Raw genomic sequence first — 25,630 nt, 5'->3', positions numbered from 1 at the left:
CGCCCCCTAACTTGCGTCACCCTCATGCTGACGAGCATGAGGGCGACATGAGGCAACGGCCCGGGCTCCGTCTTCATTCACCATCGCAAGCGGCTGGGACAGGCCCAGCCGCTCGCAACAGCGAGCGAACTGAGCCCCATGCTGCTGCACACACTCCCGGACTTTGGCTGAGTGCTGTGCTGTGCCCAGCACCCCTCTTAGCTTGGCGCCCTAGGCCGCTGCCTTAGTGGCCTTAATGGTAGCGCCGGCCCTGAATAGTGGCCTCATCTATATCAAGCAGGATATTACACTATGAAAGTGGTATATAAAAGGCAGGAGCCACACCAAGCAGGATATAGTGGTATGAAAGCAGTATATGGTATGTGTCAATGGGCCCCAACCGTTGTCAGTGCACTTAAATACTACTATAAAGCAGTAGTGTGGCTCCTACCTTTTATATTCTGCTTTCATACCACTTTCATAGTGGAATATCCTGCTTGGTGTAGATGAGGCCTGAGTATAAACAAAGACTTACCCCACAACTCTGTATGCTTAGCTCTACTTAGTACAAACAGTGTTCTTGGTGCTATACAAACTTGTTATTGTACTCAGGCCATTTCCAAGCACGGTTTGGTGAACAAAGTAGAAATTCGAGAATGATAAATGGGCAGTGGAGACGGAATAAGACAAAGCCAGTTGGCAGCAGTGGCAGTCAAGGTGAGCTTTGCTGATGCCATAGATCATGAAGTGGGACTCTTTCATTTACTGAATGAAATCATGTACAGATTTAGTAAATGCGAGAAAAAAGGAGTCAGCTTGCCAATTGCCCTTAGGCTGTTTCAAGGAACTCCACTAGGAGGCTGTCTCATGTAACCATTTTTAGTTTCAACCCTTTTTACAAGAGATTTTGAAAAACTGCAAGGATTTGGAGGCCAAAAAGCCTTGCAAAATCATGATCACTCTGATTAGTAGATTAAAGTAAGTATAGTAATAACTTAGAAAGCATAAGTAACTTGTTGCCGAGAAAGTGTAGTGTATTAGAGGGTTCCTTAATCTAGCAAAGGAAGACTTAAGGAGGACAAATGGCTAAAGCTTGAAAAACTCGAATTAGAAATAAGTGCTAGAAGGAGGTGGCGGTGGTGATTTACCATTTCTACAAGGGAGGTGGCATTGGGCCCTTCATTATTTGCAGTCTCTAGCTGAGACTGGACTCCGCAAATGAAGTACTACAGGCCGATATGATTTAATGGGTTAACTATACAGTACAATTGTAGCAGGAGGAAATTCGGTTGATCAGAAGGTCAAATAGAGGAGATCTGACTGTCTTGTTGTCTACAGCAATTGCAGGTTAATTTGCTATAATTGGAACCTTCAACGAAATGTTAAAATATTGAATAGTCCTGTTTACTGTTCCAGTCCGTCAACCATGCCCTCCTCCGTGATGCATTGTATTCCCTCTCCCGCCTGGTCTTCCATTCCCACCCTCCAGAGCAGCGATCAGTCATCATTTTGTAGCCCCTGAGCACATTCAGTACTTATCGTTATGTTTTGGGGTGTGTGGGAGGGTCCCCCTTAGGGTCCTTTTTCTAAAGGGTTTTTTGTGTGTGTAGTTTTTAAAACTTTGGAGTTGCTGCAACCTTTTTGTGAACCGCCCAGAGAGCTTCGGCTATTGGGCAGTATAAAAATGTAATAAATAAATAAATAAATAAATAAATAAATAAATAAATAAATAAATAAAATCCATCTCTTAGGTGGGTGGTGCTATCTTAGCTACATTACACATGACACAGCCTGAGTTTCAGAAACAAAAAGAACAAGGGTGTCTAAACACTGTTAGAGAATGCTTGGAGCACCAGAACTTCCTCCTGATGTCTGTCATAAGAACATAATTAGACCCATGCTGGATCAGGCAAAGGTCCATCTAGCCCAGCATTCTGTTTATACAAGTGGCCAAATAGCTGCCCAAGGAAAACCCACAAGCAGGACATGAGGGCAACAGCACCCTCTTGCCCATGTTCCCCAGCAATTGGTGTATATAGGCATGCTGTATATAGGTGATTTCAGCTCTTTTTGAATTTGTCTAGTAGGCTTTCTATTTGTAAACCGCCCAGAGAGCTTCGGCTATGGGGCGTTATATAAATGTAATAAATAAATAAATGCTGCCTCAGATACTGAAGGTAGCACAATACCCATCAGGACTAGTAGGCATTGATAGCCTTCTCCTCCAGGAATTTCTCCATTCTCCTTTTAAAGCCTTCTGAACTGGAAGCTATCACTGCACCTTTTGATAGTGAATTCCATAGTTTAACTGTGTCCATGAAGGAGAGATTTATTTGAGAACAAAATTGAATTGGCCTTAAAATAAAAACTGCCTTTATTGTTCAAGCTTGTCTAATTTTAATGTGCCTCCTACATTAAAACGTAGGCTGAACTAAATCCATTTTGATTTCCAAATCAGAAGTGGTGCTCTCAGGGAAGGACAAATATTTCCTAAAAAACCCTTAAGTGTGAAGATGTTCACCAATTTTCTACTCTGCCATCATTTTGCCTCCATTCTGCAGCTTCAGCACATTTTTTTTCCTTTCTCTTTAATACGTGTTCATTTTTCCTGGAATAATCACCTGGAATATCCCATGCAAACAGGGATCATGTAATGAATAAACAATGTAACAATGCTACATAGTCAATAGTGTAAGGGCTCATCTACACCAAGGCAGGAGCCACACTACTGCTTTATAGTGAGATTGAAGTGCACTGACAACTGTTGGGGCCCATGACACATCTAAACCAAGCAGGATATAACACTATGAAAGTATTATGAAAGCGGTATATGGTATGTGTCAATGGGCCCCAACAGTTGTCAGTGCACTTCAGAACCACTATAAAGCAGTAGTGTGGCTCCTGCCTTTTATATACCGCTTTCACACCACTTTCATAGTGGAATATCTGCTTGGTGTAGATGAGCCCTTAGTTATGTGTTAATGTCTCAGAGGACAAACAAAACCAGTTCAGAGTGTTGAAAATGTCTTCTCCATAGATAAACACTTTCAAAGCATTATCTGAAAAACTACCAAAGAGGACACCTTTTGACCAGCTGAAAATGTGCACAAGAAGCAGTAAATTCTTTTGGCTTAGACCCAGTAACAATTGTAAATATCCCTTCTGAACTCAAACAAATAAAAAAAAGTATTAAGCATGTCAGTCATACCTGTTAATTTTCCATTTTTTTCCCATTAACATGCAACTTGAAATAGGATTTTCCTTCATTGGTGGAATATGAAAAGCTTTTAGTTTAATACTTTCAGCGAGATGCTCAAAATTCAGTGTTTAATTTGGTTGTGAAAGGAACTAGCTTCTATGTATGTATTTTGTTTAATTAATGGTTTCATGAAAAATGGCAGCTGCTCTGGCGTCATTCTCTTCTTGTGTGTGTGGGAGGAACAGAATGTACTTTCCTGCTCGTTCTTTGAGGAGCCATTTGTGAGTGCTGAAGTCAGTGCTTTTAGCCACCGGATTGCTGTCATGCTCCATCATTGCAGGCTTTTAAGAAGGTCTTGAAAACATATTATTTTGCCTCAGCGTTCTCTTGGTATGACTGCTGCTGTTGCTGTTATTGCCTTTCTTGATGTTAGTTTTATCGTTGACTTTTATTGTTGTTTTTATTGCCATTTTACTGTGTTCATGTTTTAATGCTTTTAATATTTTAGCAGTTTTTATAGATGTAAACCACTTTGAGAGGGCTTCAACCCTGAAAGGCAGCCAAGAAATATTTTAAATAAATAAATGTCAGTTCTTCTCTTGTGAATCATTTCTGCATTATGGTGGGTTGAATTATGTAGGTCGTGTGTATGTCTGTTTCACTTTTCATGGAAATGGTAGCTGTACAAAACTGCTTTTCTGCATGAACACTTGTGTTGTTGTTCGGTTTGTGTGCCTTTGTTTTGCACAGTCTAGATCACATTTCTGGGTTCTGGAAGCATCATAGTTTGCAGATGACAAAATGAGTTACTTCCGTCAGACAGTGCATCCATTGCTCATATGGCTATATGAACATTATTCAAACCTAGTAGATATTATCTGATATGATTAATGGCAAATCATATCACTTTTCAGTCATGCCTGAAATTATATTAAGTTTTACTTTGTAGCATTATTGTTGTTGCTGCTGTTATTGTTGTTTGAATACTACTGCTTGATATTTAATATTTATTCTTTTCATTTCCTTGGTGGCTGTGCCCCATGTTGCAGTGCACAGTTGGTACAGGAGTGCTCATCCAGATATTTCTTTTTTTACTTGCAAAGACCAACAAGGTTTCCCCACCTGGCTTTTTTGTGACCTGTTTTAAAACTGCTTGCATTCTATTGGCGGATTGCAGCCTTTGTTTTTAGTAACACACCCACACTTTGGCATGCTAAAGACCACATCTGCCCTTACTTGTAGCCTCCAATTTCTTAGCAGCAAAGCCACAACACCCACCACCCTTTTCACCATGGTGTGAAGGTGCACTGCCCGGGGGCTTGTGGGAATCTCTCTGGAATCACTACAGATAAAATGTGGCTGGGCCTACTTTTTTGGTACACACAGAAGATTCCAAAGGCAAATTAGGAGTCACTTTTCTCATAAGCACATACAGTAAAGGAAACAGATGTATTTTGACATTTTTCAGGCATATTAAGAGGACAATAAACATATTTTTTACCACTATACTAGCACCTCTAGTTTGCTTAGCATTTCATTTTGGCAGTGGTTTACTGCAGTTACTGGTTCCATTGTGCTCCCCTATGTAGGTGTTCACCTCAACACCAGTAAAGCTAAAGTGTGGGGGGGTATGTGGGGGGGTACATAAGCCACGCCTAGGCTGTCTTCTCTTTGCACATTCAGTATGAAGGTCTGCAAAAGCTGAAAATGCTTACAGAACTCCCGTGATCAGTTTCCTGGTTGTGGAAGTTCTGCAAGCATGTTCAGCTCAGCACACTTACACATCCTTTTGCAGATCTTCCTGCTGGACAAAGGAAATTCTAGAAGGGGGGGCTACGTACATACTTATGCCTCCTCCCTATTTTACCTCAACTTGTGTGCCAGCAAACACCTGCACATGGCAATAGTTTGCCCCTGTCCAGATCCACCAAGATTGGAGGATCAACATAAATGAAGAAAACCAATTCTTGTGCCTGACACATTAGACAATCATCATGGAATATGTTAGAAAATACATAAGAGATGCTTCACAACTTACTATATTCATCATTGCAGAAATCATTTAAGACATCATTTATAGTCCATATTGCCTTTCTTTTAGAGAATCCTTAAGATGGTGGATTGCATGTAAAACTGCAGTTATGTAGCATGGCCATTAAAATAGAACCTAGAATTTGTATGAGTTGCCATTACACAGTGTTAGTTTAAGGTTTTCTTTGCCTTTTGATCATTTAAGATTTTTCGAGACTTTTAGTGAAACTATCTGAAAAACAAAAAAGAGACAGCCAGAAGCCCAGGGGCCTGTCTACACACAGTCGTCGGGGCACCCTGAAGGCGCTTCAGGGCGCCCCGAAACTCCTAGTGTAGCTACCTGTTCAGAAGAGACGGAGGAAGAGGCGGCAGCAGCGAAAAGTTCCCAGGGGTTGTCGGCTTCGCTGGTGAGTCCTTGCCGCCGAGCCCAACTCCCCGCTGGTCTCCTCCTGCCGGCGAAAGAGACAATCCCGGGTTGGAGAGCTCGGCGGGGAGTTGGGCTCGGCGGCAAGGACTCACCAGCGAAGCCGACAACCCCTGGGAACTTTTCGCTGCTGCCGCCTCTTCCTCCGTCTCTTCTGAACAGGTGTCTACACTAGGAGTTTCGGGGCGCCCTGAAGCACCTTCAGGGCGCCCCAACGACTGTGTGTAGACAGGCCCCAGGTGTCTTGTAATGGTCCAGTTAGACATTCAGCAGAATCACGTTCTGTACCAAATGAACTGTACCATTTCAAGTTGCAGGGTTGAATGTTGGAATACTCTCATCAATAAAATGTAATCATATTCCCTGATATGCTCACTTTCTATGAGCAATAAAAAAAATATATGGGTTAGCATTCAACCTGCAATTGCACACCAACAACCTCAAGTGGTACAGTCCAGGAAAAGCATTACCACTTAATTCTGATGAATGTATAAAGTTGCAATAAAATAATGGTGCGACAAGTTCTGATCTTCCCTTTTATTCCAGAGTACTCATTTTAGCCATGTTTTATGGAGCTGAATTGTAAAAGGTAGTAAACCTCTGAAAATTGTATCCATACTGCATGAGATACCTACAGTACATGATATATAACCCTGACATCTGCACCCTTCTGGGTAATAATATATCCATTTGTGGAAACTGGGAGCTCTCATTTTAAATATCTTGATACCATTTTGTACTTGCAATCTCTTGGGTTGTGCATTTGGGATGTGTAATTACATCTTGTGGAAATTGATGAGGAGAGGGAAGGGTGAACTGGGGAAGGTTATTGAATCACAGGGCCTGTGTCTGGCTTAGGAAAACAAAATGCGCTTGTCTGTGTGGGATGTTCAATTTCCTTATGCATTGCACTCAGAGCTGGTTCTGAAAATGCAAACTAGTTGATATTCATGGAGTGGTTTCGTTTTATTGTATTATAGACTTTCTACTATTATGAGTGTTTCCAAGGTTCACTGACTTGCTGCAGAATATATGAGATGTAGTCAGAAACAACACTTTTAATTACATGCTATAAAGAATAAAAAGCGGGATTTATTTGTGAAAATGACACATACACTGCAGAAAAAAACATTCGCTCAGCCTCCTGATAGCATTTTTTTTATTTCAGAAGAAGGAAGAACGAGCCTAAATTTTAAGTACACAAATTGCAAATAATATACCTTGTACATTAACTACAGCCTAGATGTGTATATTGTACCATGGGGATTCTCCCTGTAAGTGGAGTTATAAAAACCAATCGGCTCATTCTGTTCATTGTTTTAGAGATACACGTGGAAGACAAATTAATTTGAGTTACAGTTAACTACTATGCTAAGGAGCGTGTTGCTAAATTTCAATTTTAATTGTTCTTCCCAGTACATTATTCAGTTTAATGCAAACTAGGCTCCATTTGAATTCATTAGTTCATCCCTGTGACCCTCCCCTGGCTTCAACTACTGGCCAAGTACTTCTTAAAATCATGTTGACACCTTACTGGGTCAGAAACCTTGGTTTTTGACCTTGGCCAGTGAATATCTTGTTTCAGACTATCCTTCTCATGTGACACTTTGATCGTCTGACAAACTGTTGTTGTAGTTCCCAAGCCGTGCCGATTTATGGTCCAAGCCTATTTTGTCTGCTTGCACTTCCTCTGTCCTGTCGTCAGAGAAGTGGACATGTAATGTGTCCAGAAAGATTTTCATCTTAACACCAGATCATGAAGTTCCCTCTTCCTGCTCCAGTGGAAAGGAAAAGCACAATCCTTTCTTGTGTTTACATACATTTGGACTCAACGCGAGGAGGAACTACTGATCACTGCGACTGGATTATAGTTCGAGGAAACTATAGCAATGTATGTGATTGGTGCTGCGACCATTGCAGCTGTTCTTTTTTTTAACAGCAGTGGTTGAGCTTTTCCTAAGCTGGTACCTTATTATTCTGCACTATGTTTTCTTGCCAGAGTTGTTGGTTCTTCCCATTAGTTTAAAACTTAGAAAATTGCTTCATCTCTCACAAACTCCAGTGACAGTTAAGGCATTTACTTTACAGTCTTTTGATTGTATTGGCACACTGGGGTTAATTGTCACATTGGTGTTTTCTCATCTGGCCACAAATTTTATAGAAGAGAAACTCTGATATTTAACTTCTGACAGGGAGTACTAGAAGGTGGAGTCAAGTCCCTGTAGCACAGGTAGATTCTTCTTACTTTTCTTTGTTAAGCCTTGAGTACACCAGTTTCACAGTAGAACTAATAAATAGAAACTACAGCAATAAAAGAAAGCGTGAATATATTTTGGAAAGCACACGTGACATGCTCTTTTGCCATAGAGGGTGATGCTGGGTGTCCCTTCTGGGACTGCATTTGCTGTCCACTTGAAACATTCTTGGGCTTGAAGAGTTCTTTGTAATGAGTCCAGACTGATATGCAATCAGAGGCCTTAGCTAGACCTACGGATTATCCCAGGCAAATGGAGGGGTCGTCCCTGCCTGCTCCCGGGATCCCCTGTGTGTCATTTGGATGCACAGGGATGATCCCGGAACAATCCCGGGATATAGGCCTGGTTTAGCCATGGCCAGAATATCTTTAAATTAGGACACACTGCATGTTCATTGTCTAAGTCAGGTAAGGGGTACTTTGAGACATGAATTACATTGAGACGTAGCATTGAGGCCCAGACAAATGCCAGTGGAGCACCAACTGACCAAGTTCTTTCCAGAGTGATCTCTGGGAACAGACACTCTTATTAAGTCGGAGGATGCACTGTCAGCACTGCCCATCCCTTGCCTTGATTGTTAGTGCAGGCTGTATTTTTTATTTTATTTATTTTTTTGCTGTAAAGGTATAATTCAGTGATTGATGACCCCAGATTAAACGAAGGTTGCTTTGAGTAGTTTATAGATTACATCTTTTGGTGCCCATGTGGTGTTTTATGCACTTACCAGCTGTTTCAGCAGTGATGTCTTTTGCAGCAGAGACATTTTCATTTATTCAAAAGTTTTAGGCTGCAACCAGCAGATTTCTCACATATGGGCATTATAAATATAATACTGAGTGCAGAACTGCAGCCTTAAAACTCAGTTCAGTGAGACAGCTAGGGCCTCTGCTCTCATACTTAACATGAGAACTGCATTTAAGATATACTTAAATGTGCCTTAGAGCAGGGATGGGCATCACCTGGGGCTTGGGCGTCCCCATTGCCACCTCTTTAAAGCATGCGGGGCTGCACTCCTTTGCCCATCACCCCGGAATTGCCCATGGCTGCCCAAATCCCAGCAATTCTACTGTGAAGCAAGGTGCAGATGGAGTGCGTGCCTTGTTTCCCAGCAAAATCTCTGGGATTGTAGCAGCGGCACTGTTGACTGGGTAGGGCTGCCCAACTGGTCATGGCAACCTTCATGCGGGCTGCACGTTGCCCATCCCAGCCTAAGAGTGTCACCTTCCAGTACTAGAAGAGTGAGACATAATAACTTTATGACATATATATTTAAATATTCAGCTTTCAAGTAGGATTCCAACACAGTTTCTTTCACCTGGGAAGTTAAAGATTTAAATTCGTAGTACATCAGATAAGAGTTTAACAGTTGCTTTTGGGGGTTCCTTTTGGGTATAATCTCTAGTGCCAGTGAGCCTGTCTTGAGTTTTTTTTCCTAGGCAGGTGTCCATTGGATTCCTACCATTGGATCAGAGAATGCCATCCCTCTGGCAACTAAGGATCTGACTGACAAATGCGTACTCCTAACCTAAATGAATTAGTTCTTAAGTTAGCCTGATTAAATCATATTAAACCAGCATAATGAAAAACAGGGTTTCCATCCATAATCTTATGAGCTATTGTAAATAATGATTTTAATAAAACGTAAGTGCACACCCATTGCATGCAAATGATGAAAACCTATAGAAAGGTTGATTAGTCAAGTACTCCCAGTTATATAAAACTTGACCTTTTCTCTCTCTCTTCATCTTCATGGACATCCTTCACTGTTGGATTATGTCTTATTGGGGCTGGCTTGCTCAAAGAAAAGAACACCATGTAGTTACTCCAGTTTATGCATTTGCCTCGGAGAAAGAACCAGATATCTGCTTGTATTTATTCAAACCCTGGCATGATGAGCCTTGCCTAAATTGGTTATGATTGGTATGGTTTGACCAGGTTGACTTTATTGCCCTCCATTTTAAAAGGGCAAAGCTCCATTTTGGGAAGCAAAGCAGACAGTTCTAAGTTTCATTTGTTCTGTTGTTGTTGTTGTTGTTGTTGTTGTTGTTGTTGTTGTTGTTATTTACCCATCCTTCATCCTAGGGTATCAGGTTGGCATAAAAATGAAATAAGAGGCATAAAACAAAAGTAACCCACAACATAATACAATAAAAACACTATAAAAATAAAACAGATATATTTTGTACCTATTCCATCTTTACCTTCTAAACAGATTTTTTTTCAGGCAAGGAAAAATATGTAAGAAGTGGTGGGAAAACGTGGGAAGGTTATAAATGGAAAGCGATGTTACCTGGACCACCATAAAATTCTGTGCTTGAGGCAAGATAAAGCCCAGCTTTTGAAAACATCCCAGATTTTATGGGCCAGGTGGTGGTGCTTGTTTGAAAGCATGTTAAAAATTATGACTCGGTAAAAAAAAATGACATGTCAGAAAGAAAACATTTAAGTTTTTCACATGGGTTACAGTTTTAATGTACAAGCACTCCTATCTGAAGACTGTACCATGGTAGTGATTAATGTTTGAATTGGCCTTGAGATCTTCAATGCTGGGTGGAAACCTTAATCGTTCTTATTCTGTTTTTTGAATTAGTCAAAAGGACTGATTGCCAGATATAAGCAGATGCTGTGGAAGGTGGAATAGAAACTGGTAGCGGCAGGGGTGGCATTTAAGGAAGACTTAGTATGGGAATGGAGGTTGTGGAGGGGTTGCTGCTGTTTGCTTTGTATAAATTATACTTGAGAAGACAAAGTTTCCTAGTTTGCTATAGGACTCATTAGATCATATGCCGGGGTTAGGAAGGACTTTTTTTCCTTTGGGAATGGTTGACATGTTCAATGTATTTCATGTTATGTTTTTACATACATTTTCCAGAATCAACAAGTCTTGCTAATAAAGGAAGAAATGGGCTAAATGTCAACATAGGCCATAGCTAGATGAGGTTTTATCCCAGGGATCGTCCCTGTGTGTTCACATGATGCACAGGGGATCCCAGGATCAGGGAGGGATGATCCCTGCCTTGCCCCAGGATATGGCCCTACACTTTAGGCCCGCTTTTTCCGCAGTCTTGGGCTGATCCCGAGATCGTTGAACATGTGGGTAGGTGTCACAGGTTGTCCCAGCTCCTCACGGTTACTCGCGAGGAGCTGGGACATGCGCCCATCGGGGTGGGGTGGGGGGGAGCAGGAATTTTTTAAAAAAGCAAAAAAAACCTTACCTTTTGCACACGAGTGCTTGTGCTCTCCTTCCTCTTTAAAAAAAATGGCTGGCACAACATCCTCTCCCTCTGAAGTCATCACACGCTGCATGTAAACAGAGGGGGAGATCTCGCGATAAAAATATCACAAGATCTTCACCCCTCCGTCGCGCTAGACTGGTAGGTCTAGCTGAGGCCATTGAAAACTATGGCCTAATCTACACCAAGCAGGATATTGCGCTATGAAAGTGGTATGAAACGGAGATATAAAAGGTAGGATCCACACTACTGATTTATAATGGTATTGAAGTGCACTGACAACTGTTGGGGCTCATTAACACATACCATATATCACTTTCATACCACTATATTCTGCTTGGTGTGGCTCCTGCCTTTTATATGCCACTCCCATAGTGCAATATCCAGCTTGGTGTAGATTAGGCCTTTATCTCATCTTTAATCAATTGAGAAACAGGCTTTCTCTGTTTGGTAATTCTTCATTTGACCCAACAGACAGTCTTGCAATCTGCAGAAGACATGTATGTGCCTAGGGCATGTATGGAGTATATCATAACTTCAATTTGACCATGTAGTATGAATGTTTATTGAAACATCACGTTGAGCCTTACTGATCCCTGATATGATGAGATACGGCTTTTGACTTTAGTTTTAATAGCAGTGTCCTAAAACATTTCAGGATGAGTCTCTAAAACTTTTCAGCTCTTTGGGTTGTCATTATCCTGTGTGTCCCATTCAGCCCATCTCTTTACTATCAGACTATCTCATCACTACACTGTTTGCTTCTTCTTGGAGATGTACAGACATGGGGATGTTCTTGCTGTTAAATATTAAAATTAAATATTATTAATTGCTCCTGAAATATAATTAGTTATCAGATAATATGTCAAATAACAACAATCATAACAATTCTGTAGTCTTTACATTTTTTTCAGAGTTGCTGTGGTTTTTTCTTCCTGTGTCTTTCTGTTATCTTGAATGTTTCAGTTGCTACGTATTTTTTTGTTAACGTTATTTTTGCTTCCTATTTCTTTTTCCTACAGAGTTTCTTTGAAGGACAGTCTGCACCATGGGACTCAGCTAAAAAAGATGAGAACCGAATGAAGAATAGATATGGGAATATCATTGCATGTAAGTGTTGACAGCATAATTGTACTACTGTGTAAATTCCTTTTAGTAACTGACAACACTGCCCACCGATATACAGCCCTCTGTGCCTGGAGTAAACACAGAGCTCTAACCACTGTAAAAAAAAATAAGGGAGAAAGAAATCCTTGAGTATTCAAAAGACTTTAGAACGCAGTAGGTACTATTAGAGAGCCAGTATGATGTAGGATGTCGGACTAGGACCGAGCAGACTTGGACCAGTTCTACACCTCATGTCATATGGATGCAAACCTGTCATGGTGACACTACATCCCTCTTGCACATTTATACCTCATAGGACACACAATGACATCCCGTGTGGTATTTTGGATAATACGGAATAAAAAGCAGGCAATATCAATAAAAAAGCAGTATAAGGAATTCATAATGTGCCCCAACAGTTTCAGTGCCCTTCAATGCCAATGAAAAGGATTAGTTTAGATCTAGCTATGGGTTCAGCCATGACACTTGCCTTCCTTTCTCAACATAGTGTACCTCAGAAAGTTTAGGGATAGGTGAGGATTTAGTTTCATTTTTGGGTAAGAACATACAAAAATCCACAACTTTCTTCATAAAAAGGACAGAAAGAACTTGAACTTTTAAAAATGTGAATGTGGGAGAAGGCAAAACCATCAAATTTGTCCATCCCAGGCAGGTTTGTTGTGAGTATCAAATGGGAGGGGGAAATGATTAGTATGTTGGATGAGGACTGAGCAGCTTAGAGGAAGAATGGGATAAAACTGATGATGATGATGATGATGATGATGATGATGATGATGATGATGATGATATCAATATCCAATGAGACCCTCCTATCGATGGAATGGCTTCTGTCAGTGTAATGGTAAAGGGACAACTCTCCTGCACCTCTCTGTGGGCCCTCAGAATTTTCTCCAGAGGTTTAGGGGATGCTCCAAAACATATTTTGGGGTGTCATGGAGGGCTGCATGATGGAGGACAGGAGATGAAATTCCGTTGTGTGAGCAGAAATCCTCCCACACAACAGTGGATTTCGCTGAGTATTTTTACATCTAAACCCTAGGATCTGCCACGTTTGCACAAAACAAATAACCAGAAGATAGTTTCCTGTCTTGAAAGCATTACAGTTGAAACATGAACAAGTTATTACATGTGTACACACCTCCAAATAAGTGTTTTGATGTGAGAATAGAAAGGGAAATGCAGGGCACATCTATACCAAGCAGGATATTCCACTATGAAAGCGGTATTTAAAAGGCAGGAGCCACATAGCTGCTTTATAGCGGTGTTGAAGTGCACTGACAACTGTTGGGGCCCTTTGACACATACCATATACCGCTTTCATACCGCTATATATTGTTTGGTATGGCTCCTGCCTTTTATATACTGCTTTCATAGTGGAATATCCTGCTTGGTGTAGATGAGCCCGCAGTGAAAGTGAGACACACATAGCCCCTACTTAAGCATTTTAACGGCCTACGTTACTTCCATTTATTTCAGTGGGACTTTTAGAGCCTAAGGAGATGTGTGGGACATTCGGGTGTTTCTTCAGTCCAATCAATTATAAGTAGGGGCAGGGGCGGTCTACTCATTATACAAAAAGAGGCAAGCAGAGGAGGGGAGCAAAAACTGCCTGTTCTCCATCTTACTTCATCATGTTCTGTAGATTTGAAGCAATCTTCTCTTTGCCCTGCTCACTTCGGGTCTTGAAACTAGGCTGGGGGCAGCTGTGAAAAGGCAGTTCAGTGCAGCAAGGTTAGCTAGGAGAGAAGCTGCCTTTTCCTCCCATTGCAGCTCTTTTTGTGTAACCACCCCTCCCGCCCCGCCCCTGTCCTGCTCTGTATGTCACTGGGGCGAACACAGGCTTAAGGTACACACAATTAGCCTGCCCATCTAGTTTGGTCCTCAGAAGTGCCTATCTTTCACTGGGTTGGGCCCAGTGTGGCTAGAGGTTTGTGTAAACCTGTGACGCATCAGCAGAAGTGTGCAGTTTGAAGCTAGCAGACTAGTTTAATTGATGTTTTCTGACCTTTAAGAGCTTCTGTAGATAAATACAATAAAAGATGCATTCTTTGTAAAATAAAGACTGTCCTTTGGGGCATGACATAATACTTTTAAAAAGAGATTATCGTATCTATTGCTTAACTAAAATTATGCTCCGAGCAAAAATGGAATTTTAAAAAATATATATTATACAGAAATATTTGTTTCCTCTTCCTTTATGAACTTTTATTATCTCATTAGGGACCTTAGATAACTCAATTCTTGTCAAGTCTTAGCTGTATCAGCTACCTCTACGCATCCTGTCACTCTGAGCTCCTCGCTTTAAGCTAAGAGTGAGATCTACAGATTAGTGATGAGTAGCAAAGGGAAAACAAGAGAAAATATTAGATGCACAGATCAATTGCAATTTACAAACTGTATTGAAGACTTTAAGAGCAGCAAATGTTACTTTGATCACTGGGATTTCAATTTAATTTTAATGTCATCAATATTTAGCAAAGGAGGAACTGTGTGTTTGGGTTGTCAATATAAACCTGGAATAATACAAATTAGTGAAGACTTAAGTGCTTGGGATTTTTTAGTTCAGAAAAAAATGATTGAGGGAGGACTTGATAGGAGTTGATAAAACTATGAATTATGTACACAGAGTGAGTAAATAAAATATATTAGCCCATAATGCTAGAACCAAAGTAATGGATTGATAGAGCAAAAGAAATAATAATGCAGTTATTTGTGCAACATGCCACTGAACTATGCCACAGAATATTTATGATCAATAATTTAAATGGATTTAAAAATAGATAAAATAAAATAATGGATGTTATTATTTAACATTTATTTAATAAATTTATGAATCACACCCTTTGCCTATCAGGCACCCAGGGTGATGTACAATGAAACTACAATAGGAACTGCATAAAACTTCTACGTAACAAAAAAAATTAAAAAATAAACACAAGAGTACAAATATTCAAACTGCAATAGAACTAAAGTGTGACATAAAACATTAAAACCAGTAAGAGTCTGACAGAACTGAATAGTCTTTCCTGCCTGACAAAAGCATAATAGAGATCCATAATCAGGTTGCTGCTACAGAAAAGGTCCTGTCAGAAGTAGCACCAATGTAGCCCCTTTAGATGGTGGGACATATAGCAGTGTCACCAATGAAGTTTGTAAATTATAGGCAGGTCCTTCAGATATCCTGGCCCCAAACTGTTTAAGGCTTTACAGATCAGAACCAGCACCTCGAATTGTGCCCGGAAACAAACTGGGAGCCAATGAAGTTGGACCAAGACCAGTTTTATACGGTCTCCTGAAAAATGTCTGGCTACTGCATTTTGCAGTAGCTTTTTCCAAACACTTTTCAAGGCAGTTCCACATAGAGAATGTTATGGTTATGTAAATGGGAGGTGATTAAGCCTGTGGCCAGATTTTCCTCCCCCAAAATGGGTGCATTTAGGACACCAGCTGAAACTAGGCAAAGGCACTCTCAGACATCTTTGCCACCTGATCTTCCAGGAGCAGGCTCAGGAGCATATCTGAGCTACATACCAGTTCTTTCAAAAGAAGTGCTACCCCTCCATGATAGATGATAAATTCCATCCGACACGTGTTTTATTACACGCTCGTTACTGGGGACTCACGGAGTTTGCTCTGGTCCCTCACATGACGTAATCTGCCTCCTGCATGCCTCCTGCCCCTTCTGGCCTTCCTCGCCCGACAAAAAGAAACCTCATTAAGTCCGATGTTTTTTAAACTCGGAATTGCTGCTCTCTCCCACTGTGTGCAGGAGAAGCAGCACCATTAGAACAGTGGGCCTTTTAGAACCCATTAGAACAATGGGCCTCGTGCTCATTGTGTACTTTCTCTTTTGAAAGAGAAAGTAACTGAAGAACGAAAACACGGGTGGAGAAGCGAAGATAGGGAACGTGTTAACCATCGGTGTGATGGAGCTCCATATGACTGTGAATATGGGTGTATTAGCCTAGAATTAAGTAAACCTTTTTTGTTCAGAGATGTTAGATATTAAAACATGCATTTGTCATCTTGAACATCCTTGAGTATCTAGCTGGCCACTATGAGAGATAGATTGCTAGGCTAAAGTTGACAGCATCACTATTCTTATGAGAACTTAAATGGAATTTTGAGTGCCTTTGAAGGTTAGCTGAATTTACTGAGTTTGAATCTGAAATTTCTTAATTTTAGAAGTTTCATAATTAAATATTAAAATCTTGGACTCCTAAAATGTGCACACACATACACACACACACACACACACAGATGTGTGTGCATCCTTAGATGATGTCCACCCCCTGCTCCTTCCACTTGTTTTTCCGTAGCAAAACAGACCCCTTTCAATCCAACTTTTTTAAAAAATGGAATGTGCCACAATCTCCTGCTGTATGCAGGAAAAGCCGCACGATAAAAACACCCTCTGAATAGGCCATATGGTCTTTGTTTACTTCCTCTTTCCCCTCCGGGAAGAATGAGGAAGTGCAGAGAAGCGACGGTAAGGAAATGTGATTTCCCCCAGTGTGATGACGCTCACACATGGTCATAATTTTTTTAAATTAAATTTTATTGATCTGTTTATAGAATTTCCCCAAAAATACAGACATTCAAAAATGAATGATACAGACTATTAATACAAAAAAAACCTAAATAGCTTTAGAAGTATTCAATTATTCATTTATCTTTAGATCTTTGTTAACATATCCGCGTTCATGACCTTTACAAAAATAAATAAAAAGAAGATAGCAATATTGAACAAAATGCATCAATTCATATTCTTTCTTCCCTTAATTGTATTTAATTGTAAATTTCCCATTACATCGAGTTCCCAAAGCTCACCCTTCCATGCATTCCAAGAATGTCTGGAAGATAATGTCTGAACAGGGCTAATATTACTCAGGAGATAACGCTTCAGGTTGCTCTACTTAAAACAAAAATCTTATAAAGGACAATTTAAAAAAATACAAGCTACCAGAACAGAAACTATTAACAAGATATATGTGTGTGTGAACAGCCAAGAGAGCTTTGGCTATTGGGTGGTATAGAAATGTAATAAATAAATAAAATAAATATAGATTGTTCTCTATATTTATGTGAGAGAAATGTGAGAGAAATATAATTATCTCTAACATTTCGTATCCGCACACCTGCACACCTTTCCTCCACCTCAACTCCTTACCACAGAAAGATAATAACAAGTGAATTGTCTTTTACTGTGTTGACTTGACTTAACTCTAGGGTGGGGGTGGGGAGCAGATCATGTGATCAGAGAAGTCCCATGTTCAAATAATTGCAGAACAGCATAGCTCATTCATTACTTCATCTGGCTGGTACGGTGGCAGAGATGAAGTGAGGACACATGAGAATCCAGCATTTTATCAGGTTGAAATTTCAATCCAGCTGTGCAGGCTGAAAATGGTATTTGGCATTTCATGAATTTGAAGACATCTGTGTGGCTTTTTATCATAAAAAGCCCTGCATTGGATGATATTTGTTCCGTGATTTTCAGCCAACCTATGGTTGAGAAGGGACTATTTCTTCTGTGCCCAGTGGACACACCTATCCAGCTAAACGTCCGCACAAGGGTATAACATTAGGTTTGAAAAGCATGATCTGGAAATGAAGTAGGTGAATTGCACCTATGCAAATCAATTCTTTCACACATACGGCCTATTCAAGTGTTAGGTCCATGTGTGGATGTTTGGTAGGATTGGCAAGTTTGGTGAATGAGTCAAGAAGGTACAATAAACTCTACTACATCTAGGGAGAATAGAATATGGTTTTAATCACTTGGGTTTGATTTGAAATGAATACTCATTACGATTTATATAAGCAATATAAAACTAGATGCTTTTTTGTGCTCTAGGTGAAGTAACAGTGAAGGAATACTCTAGGTCTGTCAGGTGCCATGGTTCTTGACCTCCTGGGGAACTGGAAGCAGCAGAGCTGGTCCTACTATTAGGCAAAGTGAGGCAGACACCTCAGGTGGCAAATGCCAGAGAGCAGAAGTGAGGTACTGAAGGCCAAAGCTATACATGCCATATCCTGAGCTCACAAAGCTACCCTCTTACACTCAAGTGAAGTAGAGAATGCAGCTCCCTCACTAATGTTGATTCAATTGCCAGTCTGATTGGCTTCTGAAAATGGAATGGCTGCCAGGCACTATTTTATACTTTGCCTCTGGCAGAATAGTTTCTTGGGCCGTCATTACTCTGGGCACTTATGGGTACAACAGGTCACAGGAGATTGCAGGTACTTTAGGCCAGCCAGAAGCTGGATATATCTGCTGAGTAAAGACATTAAGAGAGTTACAGATTCCAGTAGCATACCATTCTTCCATATATATAACTTCCTGGCTATCTTGCTGCGGGGGCTCAACTTCCCATGAGAAGCCAGTCTACTGAAATTCAGAAATGCAGTAAATTAATAAAAAATATCCCTTGTTCCTTGATTACAATTATATCTTTGCAAATTTCCCAAAGGTCCTTACATTTGCTTCCAATTTATCTACCTATGGGTTTTATTTGATCTTTTACCTAATCTGACTCCATTCAACAGATTGCTTGCCTGTTTGCCTTACGTTACAAATTGCTTTGGCTATAGATTCCACCTTTTATATCAACCTTACTGTCACTGAACACCTGTAGAACCCTATCATTTGTTAATTTGTGGGGTTTCAATAATTCACGTTTGTTGTTCATACATCTTTTAAAACCCCAACTACAATAATAGTCTAATAACAGCAACATTAGTTGGGAATTTTAAAGGTAATTGGGGACTTCATGGTCTTTAGTCACCTGAAGTGATGTTAAAAGGCGTATTTGTTCAGTTCGTGGGTGTCCTGTATCCTTTGAAAACAACCATACTTTTCAAGGTGCATCAACAGCATGCGCTTGAATGCTTGCAGCAGACTATTAAAGAAATAATTTACTGTTGGTCACGAATGTGTAAACTGAGTTTGATCATAAAAGTAATTCTAAAGGCATAGATGTTCTATACTGTGATCCAATGTGAAATTAGATTTGACACCATAATAGAGGGCAGTTCCCCAAAGTATATCTCGCTGACAGTAAACTTGAATAAAGAATCTTTAAAAATTATTGAGGAAATTGTTAACAGTAAGCATGAAGTCTGAAGTAAAATCTTAAACCAGAGAATCAGCCCTCCAGCTATGTAAGATCAGTCGAATACGTTAGGAAAAAATATATACTGGTTTGAACAAGAATTTTTGATTCATGCATTATAATTAAGTGCTTGCTTTGTTTTAAAAGTACCGAGCATTGGTATGGGAGGATGCTTTGTATATTATATCTCAGTACTACCGTAATCTACGAGCCAGTATCAGACAGACAAGGAATTGGTGGCCAAAGCACAGTGGCAGTTACACATCCATTTTTCAAGACAGGCTTAGTTAAGTTCCCTATAACTAGAAAGCAAAGATAACCTGAAGCATGATTATAGTGTCTTTAAAAACTTTCTTTAGTCAGCAAAACTACAGACATTCAAATAGAGCTCAGACCCACTTTCTATGTAATCAACACAGTCTATGACCTCATTACCTCATGTGTCTTACAATCAATCATGGCACATTGGCACATCTTCCACGGGTATTGTAAAGCTTGCTCCTAGATAAGGGTGCTTTGGATTGCAGCCTTAATTTCCTATTGGATCAGAGTTTTAATTAACCACACAGATCGGAAAGTGGCATAGTATTCCACCCCCTTGAAGACTCATTCCAAAGATCACCCACATAAATAGCCGTTATGTATTTAAGGCCTTGTTTGCTAGGAAGAAAGCATTTAAAGGTTTCCCAGCCCCTTATCTGGAGAGCTCTTGATTTAAACGAAGGACCCTCCTAGCGTAGGGGTTACACAAAGGTGGAACGTTTTCAGAGACAGAATTAAACAGATTTGAAATGTAACTTTGGGCTGATGCTAGGTGTACTTACAGCAGAGAACATGACATAGTGAATAAAATAAGGGCATGTTGAACAAGCTATTTGCTTGTAAAGAGTATAAATGTCTGAGAAGATAGGTCAGCGGAGAATTCTTACCACAGAGGCATGTAAAATTATCCTTTTTGTTGGCATCACTATTGTAGTACAAAGAATAAAATATGACAAGCTTCCTTCTAATCAGGGCTGTGCTTTGTTTTAAAGAAATATAACTTAATAGGCAAAGAGTTTAAACTATAGAAGCAACTCACCCTCCATTCAAAAGATTTATGGTGTCATTTGTAATAATCGGTTTATTTACACATATAGAAGCGGAACGTAATGGAAGTTATCCGACCCCTAGAGTAGGCACTGCAGTTCTTAGTTCTGCGTCAGATCCCCAAAGAACAGCAGCATGGACTCCCTGCAGCATCCCTTCTTTGCTGAGTGCCTGTCTCTGCCCAAATTTAAACTATAAGCTGTTTCTTAATCCTCTCTACCTAAAGAATGTAACATTCCAAGAAATGTTAAGTCATTAAGGGCCACTAAGCTTAGTCTTTTTGGTCTCCCATTATGTATCATGTTCTATAAAACCAAAGTGATAGGCCCATTCACAAACTTACAAGTGCCACAACTTGCTACTCTCAAATTGGCTTCGGCATAGTGAAATAGAGGTAAAATACTTCAATACCAGCATCATCATGTTCCTTTTTAACACAACATGTAATTACCAACAGAATATAGAGCCAGCATAAAGCAACATAAAAGCTCTTTTCACTTGCTGCCCTTCAGATTCTTCTGCTCTCTCACTCTTTATGCACACACACACACACACACACACACACACACACACACCATTTCTCCATAAACATTGAGAAACAAGAAACTTTGGTAGCATTGAGTTTGGGTTATTTTAGTCTTTGCTATAGTTTTCCAAAATTACAAAATGTCATAGGAAAGAAAAGATAAGTATGAACAAGGAAATGCTTGTTAAAAAGTGGTTTCCTCTGGAAAAGAACTATGTAAATATAGGGTTTTTAAAGAGTGTGGAACTAATGCCTTGGTGCAGTCACAGTCATATATGCTTGCTTTAGCAAAAGGGCGTTTACATATTTGAAGTCCTGTTTGTCTTACAGAGTCAACACAGCTAAGAAGCTAGTTTTTCTGGAGAATTGTTTACTAAATAACTAAGGCCAAATACCAGAGGGTAAAGCAGGAGTAGTAAACCTCTTTCAGCCCAAGGGGCAAATTCAGTTCCAGAGAAGCTTTCGGGCACACATTCATTGATTTTGCTGAAGGCAAAAAAATGCAGGGGCAAAATTTCAGCTGTTTTAGCTTAAAGCTCTTACTGCCGGCAACTAAGGCCATAGCTAGATGGGGTGATATCCCGGGGCGATCCCTGGGATCGTCCCTGTGCGTTCACATGACGTACAGGGGATCCCGGGATCAGGGAGGGATGAATCCTCCCTTGCCCCGGGATCTCGCCCTCACCCTTGAGCCTGCTTTTTCCACAGTCTCAGGCTGATCCCGAGACCGCGGAACATGTGTGCGGGCATCGCGGTTTATCCCAGCTCCTCACAGTTACTCAGGAGCTCTGCACCCATTGGGGGTGGGAGCGGGGATTTTTTTTTAAAAAAAAGAAGAAGTCTTGTTTAAAACCAAAAAAATGGCAGCTGTGATGTTGCGTGCCATGTGTAGACCAGTGCAACGATCTCGCAATCATAAAATCATGAAATTGTCACGGATCAACCCCCTGGTCTAGCTGAGGCCTAGGCCTTAAGAGAGGCATTTCAAGGTTTTAGAATGGGGGTTGGGGAAGTGGACAAAAGGTGGGAAACACCAAATGATAGAGAATTCTGGGAAAGAGGAAGGGCCACGGAAAAGAGACATGGCTATCTGAGGAACCCCAATGGGCCAGATTGGGATTTCAGTTGGGCCAGATTCGGCCTGGGATTTTTGATACTCCTGGAGTAGAGAGTTCTATAAATATCTTGAGTTTTTCCAGCAGAACCTACTTACAGTTGAGCACAAAACAAAGAAAACACCCTTAAACTACTCTTAAAGGTGTACAAAATCACCCACATTCCAACTGAACCTGAATTCAACATGGCTTACAGATTGGTTTTAGTGGAGGGTATTTAGTTAATCACAACTGGAGAACAATATGGACATCTCTTGCCTTTTAAATGTTTTATTATTTTCTAATACACAAACAAACACATAAACATTACAGAACATAAAATAAAAAATCAACATAGCAAACATAAAAAACATACACAATTAAGATGGACTTCCAATTCCCTCCACAGCAAAAAATATGTAACAATATTTTCTCTTACTCTATAATTAAAAAGAATTTCTCTCTTACTTTCATTTTAACATTTTCTTCTCATTCATTGAATCCACAGATAAACAAGTTATTTTTTTCTAGTCCCTGCAAAAAGCCTATAAGCGGTTTCTATTCAGTTATAAACCTAGATGTTAACTTTTCTCTGATAAAGTGTTCCTTCTTGCTCTTCACATTTCCAGCAGGTTCCCCGTACATTTTTATACCTTTTATACAGTTTAGAAGGAGAATATGGACATCTCTAAAACAACCACCATCATCACTGAAAACAGTTGGAATGCCATGATTTTATCTTGATATTTTTCTGGGTTCCTTATTAATTATGTACTTGGTAAGCGTATGGCCAAATACATTAAAAGCAATAATCTTTCCCCCGACACCTACTCAGAACAATTTCCACAATGTATCAGTCATTTAAACACAGTAGTTTGGATCCAGAGTTCCTGTGAGTAGAACTCTGCTCATGGGACACTCTTTCTGGAGGGAGAAGGGGGTGAATTTTATATCCCTCCTGCTCACTACCCTTACCTCCTGAAAGTCAACTCTGTAGGGTTGGGGGATGCTCTGGAAGTGTGGGGGGAGTAATGGGATAGGCTGCAGAGGGAATGGGGAATCAGCAAAAATGGCATCCTTCCTTCAACGGAAGCCTCCACTGGATCTGAGTCCCTTCCACCAGCTGAAAGAGAAGGGGTTTCCAGACAGAGGGGTCATAGCACTAACAACTAGAAGGCATTGTGCAGCTTGTTCATCTTTTGTGACTTAACTGGTAGGAGAAAAGACAGAAAAAGCAGGAAGGGTTATACATTAAAGACAACATAATTTGGAATCCCCATAAAACTTCATGAATAAGCAGGGCAATGACAGCGCCATAAAAGTCTCATCTCGAAGAAGCACCCAGAGTCTGGATCGAGTGCAGTATCATGAGAAAGACCTGTGGAATCAGACACACAAATTACATTCCAGAGACACTGTCCATGATGCTAGTAGATGCAATATTTTAGAATGACACCATCTCTTCTTACCTGAGAGAGTCACTACTTGATTAAAAGGGGGGAAAGTGGTGAGGAATAAAGGGGGCATGGACAAACAAAATGAATATTTCTTTATTTTACCTCAGACTGTAGTTAACCACAGACTAAATCAGATGTGATTTTTAGAATGCAAAAGAATACATTTAGTATTCGTTTCCCCCAGAGTTTCTTATGTCTTATCTTTGCTTTACAATCTTTTTGAACTTCTAGAGAAGTCTGGTAAACTCGATACAAGTAATTGGTTTCTCTTTTTTATTATTTAAATGTTATTGCAATTTGAAAACACAGCAATATTTGACTAGTTGATATCAGCAATTTTTACAGTCTAAATTACAACCCCATCCCCAAGCACAGGCACAATTTCAAGAAAATGTTTTTTGTGACAATATAGGGCTCAGCCTTGTATGAACAAATAGCAATTTGAACACTTTTCACATTATTAAGGATAGTGATTTTATTCTTTGTCCTATGGGCCTGTTCTGCTCTGGAGTGTGCTTTCTGTTCACCCACAAGATTGCAAAACATACAATAGAGAAAAATGAAGACCTTTTCCAAAGATATCCATTGTCAATACCAAATTAAAACTCTCCTTTTGCACTCACATAAAGCTGCAGGAGGAAAATGTTGTCAGGTAAATGTGTGTGTTGCAAAGTTGACACATGCTCAGTATTACTTCGATGCTTGTCAATCAAGACATAGGAAATTGCCTTATACTGAGTTAGGGCCTTCCTAGACGAGGCCTTAGCGTGCCTTCTGACTCGGTTTCCCTGCTGTGCTTCCACATGACGCACAGGGGAATCCGGCCCCAGGCCGCACTGAAGCCTCCTCTAACGTGCCATAAGCAAAGTCGCTTATAGCACGCCTTTTCTGCAGCTCCGGCCTGAGGCCGGAGCTGCAGAACGTCTAGAGACTTCCGTGGCTTTTTGCGGCTAAAGCCCTAAACGGTTTGGGGCCATGTTATTTGAAGGAACGCCTCCTCCCATATGTACCTACCCGGACCTTAAGATCATCTACAGGGGCCCTTCTCCGTGAGCCCCTGCCAAAGGAAGTGAGGCAGGTGGCTACTAGGAGGAGGGCTTTCTCCGCTGTGGCACCCCGGTTGTGGAATGAGCTCCCCAGAGAGGTCCGCCTGGCGCCTACACTGTACTCCTTTCGTCGCCAGCTGAAGACCTTTTTATTTACTCAGTATTTTAACACTTAATTTTAACTTAAATTTAAATTATACTGTTTTAACTCTGTATTTTAACCTTATATCAATTTTGCTGCGTGGTTTTATCCTGGTTGTGCTTTTTATATTGTATTTTGTATTTGTATTTTTAACTTGTTGGTTGTTTTATGATGGTTTTAATATTTGTGAACCGCCCAGAGAGCTTCGGCTATTGGGCGGTATAAAAATGTAATAAATAAATAAATAAATAAATACTCGCTTACTCGCGAGTAGCCGCAAAAAGCCGCAGACTGGGCACAGCGGCGCTGTGCCCATCGGGGCGGAGGGGAAAGGCCGGACCCGGCAGGAGGGGGGAGAGCAGGCATCGGGGATGGCAAGGGGGGAGGGCAGGTGAGAGAGAGAGCGGCGGGCGCTGCCGCCCGGGCAAGGCCGGGGACAGGGAGGGCGGATGGCACAGGCATCAGGGATGGGGAGGGCAGGGTGGGGTGGGGTATGTCTTGGGGGGGCTTAGTTTTTTTTAAAAACCGGACTTACCTGGTCTGGAGTCTTCGGGCCGCACGTGGTCCCTTTAAACTTAGAAAAAAATGGCGGATGCTGCAGGGATCCCGATGTCCCTGCGCTTCCCGCGTCTGGAAGCTGGGGCGGCGTGCGCTAACGTCAGCGCACCGTCGCACCGCCTCCCTGCCGGCTTATCCCGGCAGGTCTAGCAATGCCCTTAGACCATTGGCCCATATACCTCAGGATTGCCTACACTCAGAGGAAGTGGCTCTCCTGGGTTTCAGAGAGTAGTCTTTCCGAGTCCTATCAGGAAATGCCAAAGACTGAACCTGCGACTGTTTGTATGCTCTACCACTGAGCTAAACCACTTGATTGCCACATGCAGAAAGCCATTTGAAAGGTTTTGGTAACAC

The 25,630-nt window shown here is 40.8% G+C and overlaps 1 protein-coding gene and 1 non-coding gene across 6 annotated transcripts in view; both read left to right on the top strand.

The window, feature by feature from the left end:
* Positions 1 to 25,630, top strand: part of PTPRM (protein tyrosine phosphatase receptor type M) — a 527,195-nt gene that overhangs the window by 442,331 nt on the left and 59,234 nt on the right. For all 5 annotated transcript variants that reach the window (XM_063130578.1, XM_063130575.1, XM_063130573.1 and 2 more), the window contains one exon: positions 12,144 to 12,231. In XM_063130578.1, the coding sequence (XP_062986648.1) occupies positions 12,144 to 12,231 (88 nt within the window). The remainder of the gene's footprint in view (positions 1 to 12,143; positions 12,232 to 25,630) is intronic.
* LOC134402041 (U7 small nuclear RNA) lies at positions 2,032 to 2,090 on the top strand. Its single transcript, XR_010025690.1, has one exon. It is a non-coding gene; the product is annotated as a U7 small nuclear RNA (small nuclear RNA).

Source organism: Elgaria multicarinata, chromosome 7 (genome assembly GCF_023053635.1).
Source record: "Elgaria multicarinata webbii isolate HBS135686 ecotype San Diego chromosome 7, rElgMul1.1.pri, whole genome shotgun sequence".
In the NCBI taxonomy this organism is placed as follows: domain Eukaryota; kingdom Metazoa; phylum Chordata; class Lepidosauria; order Squamata; family Anguidae; genus Elgaria; species Elgaria multicarinata.
This window is presented reverse-complemented; position numbering and strand designations above follow the sequence as displayed.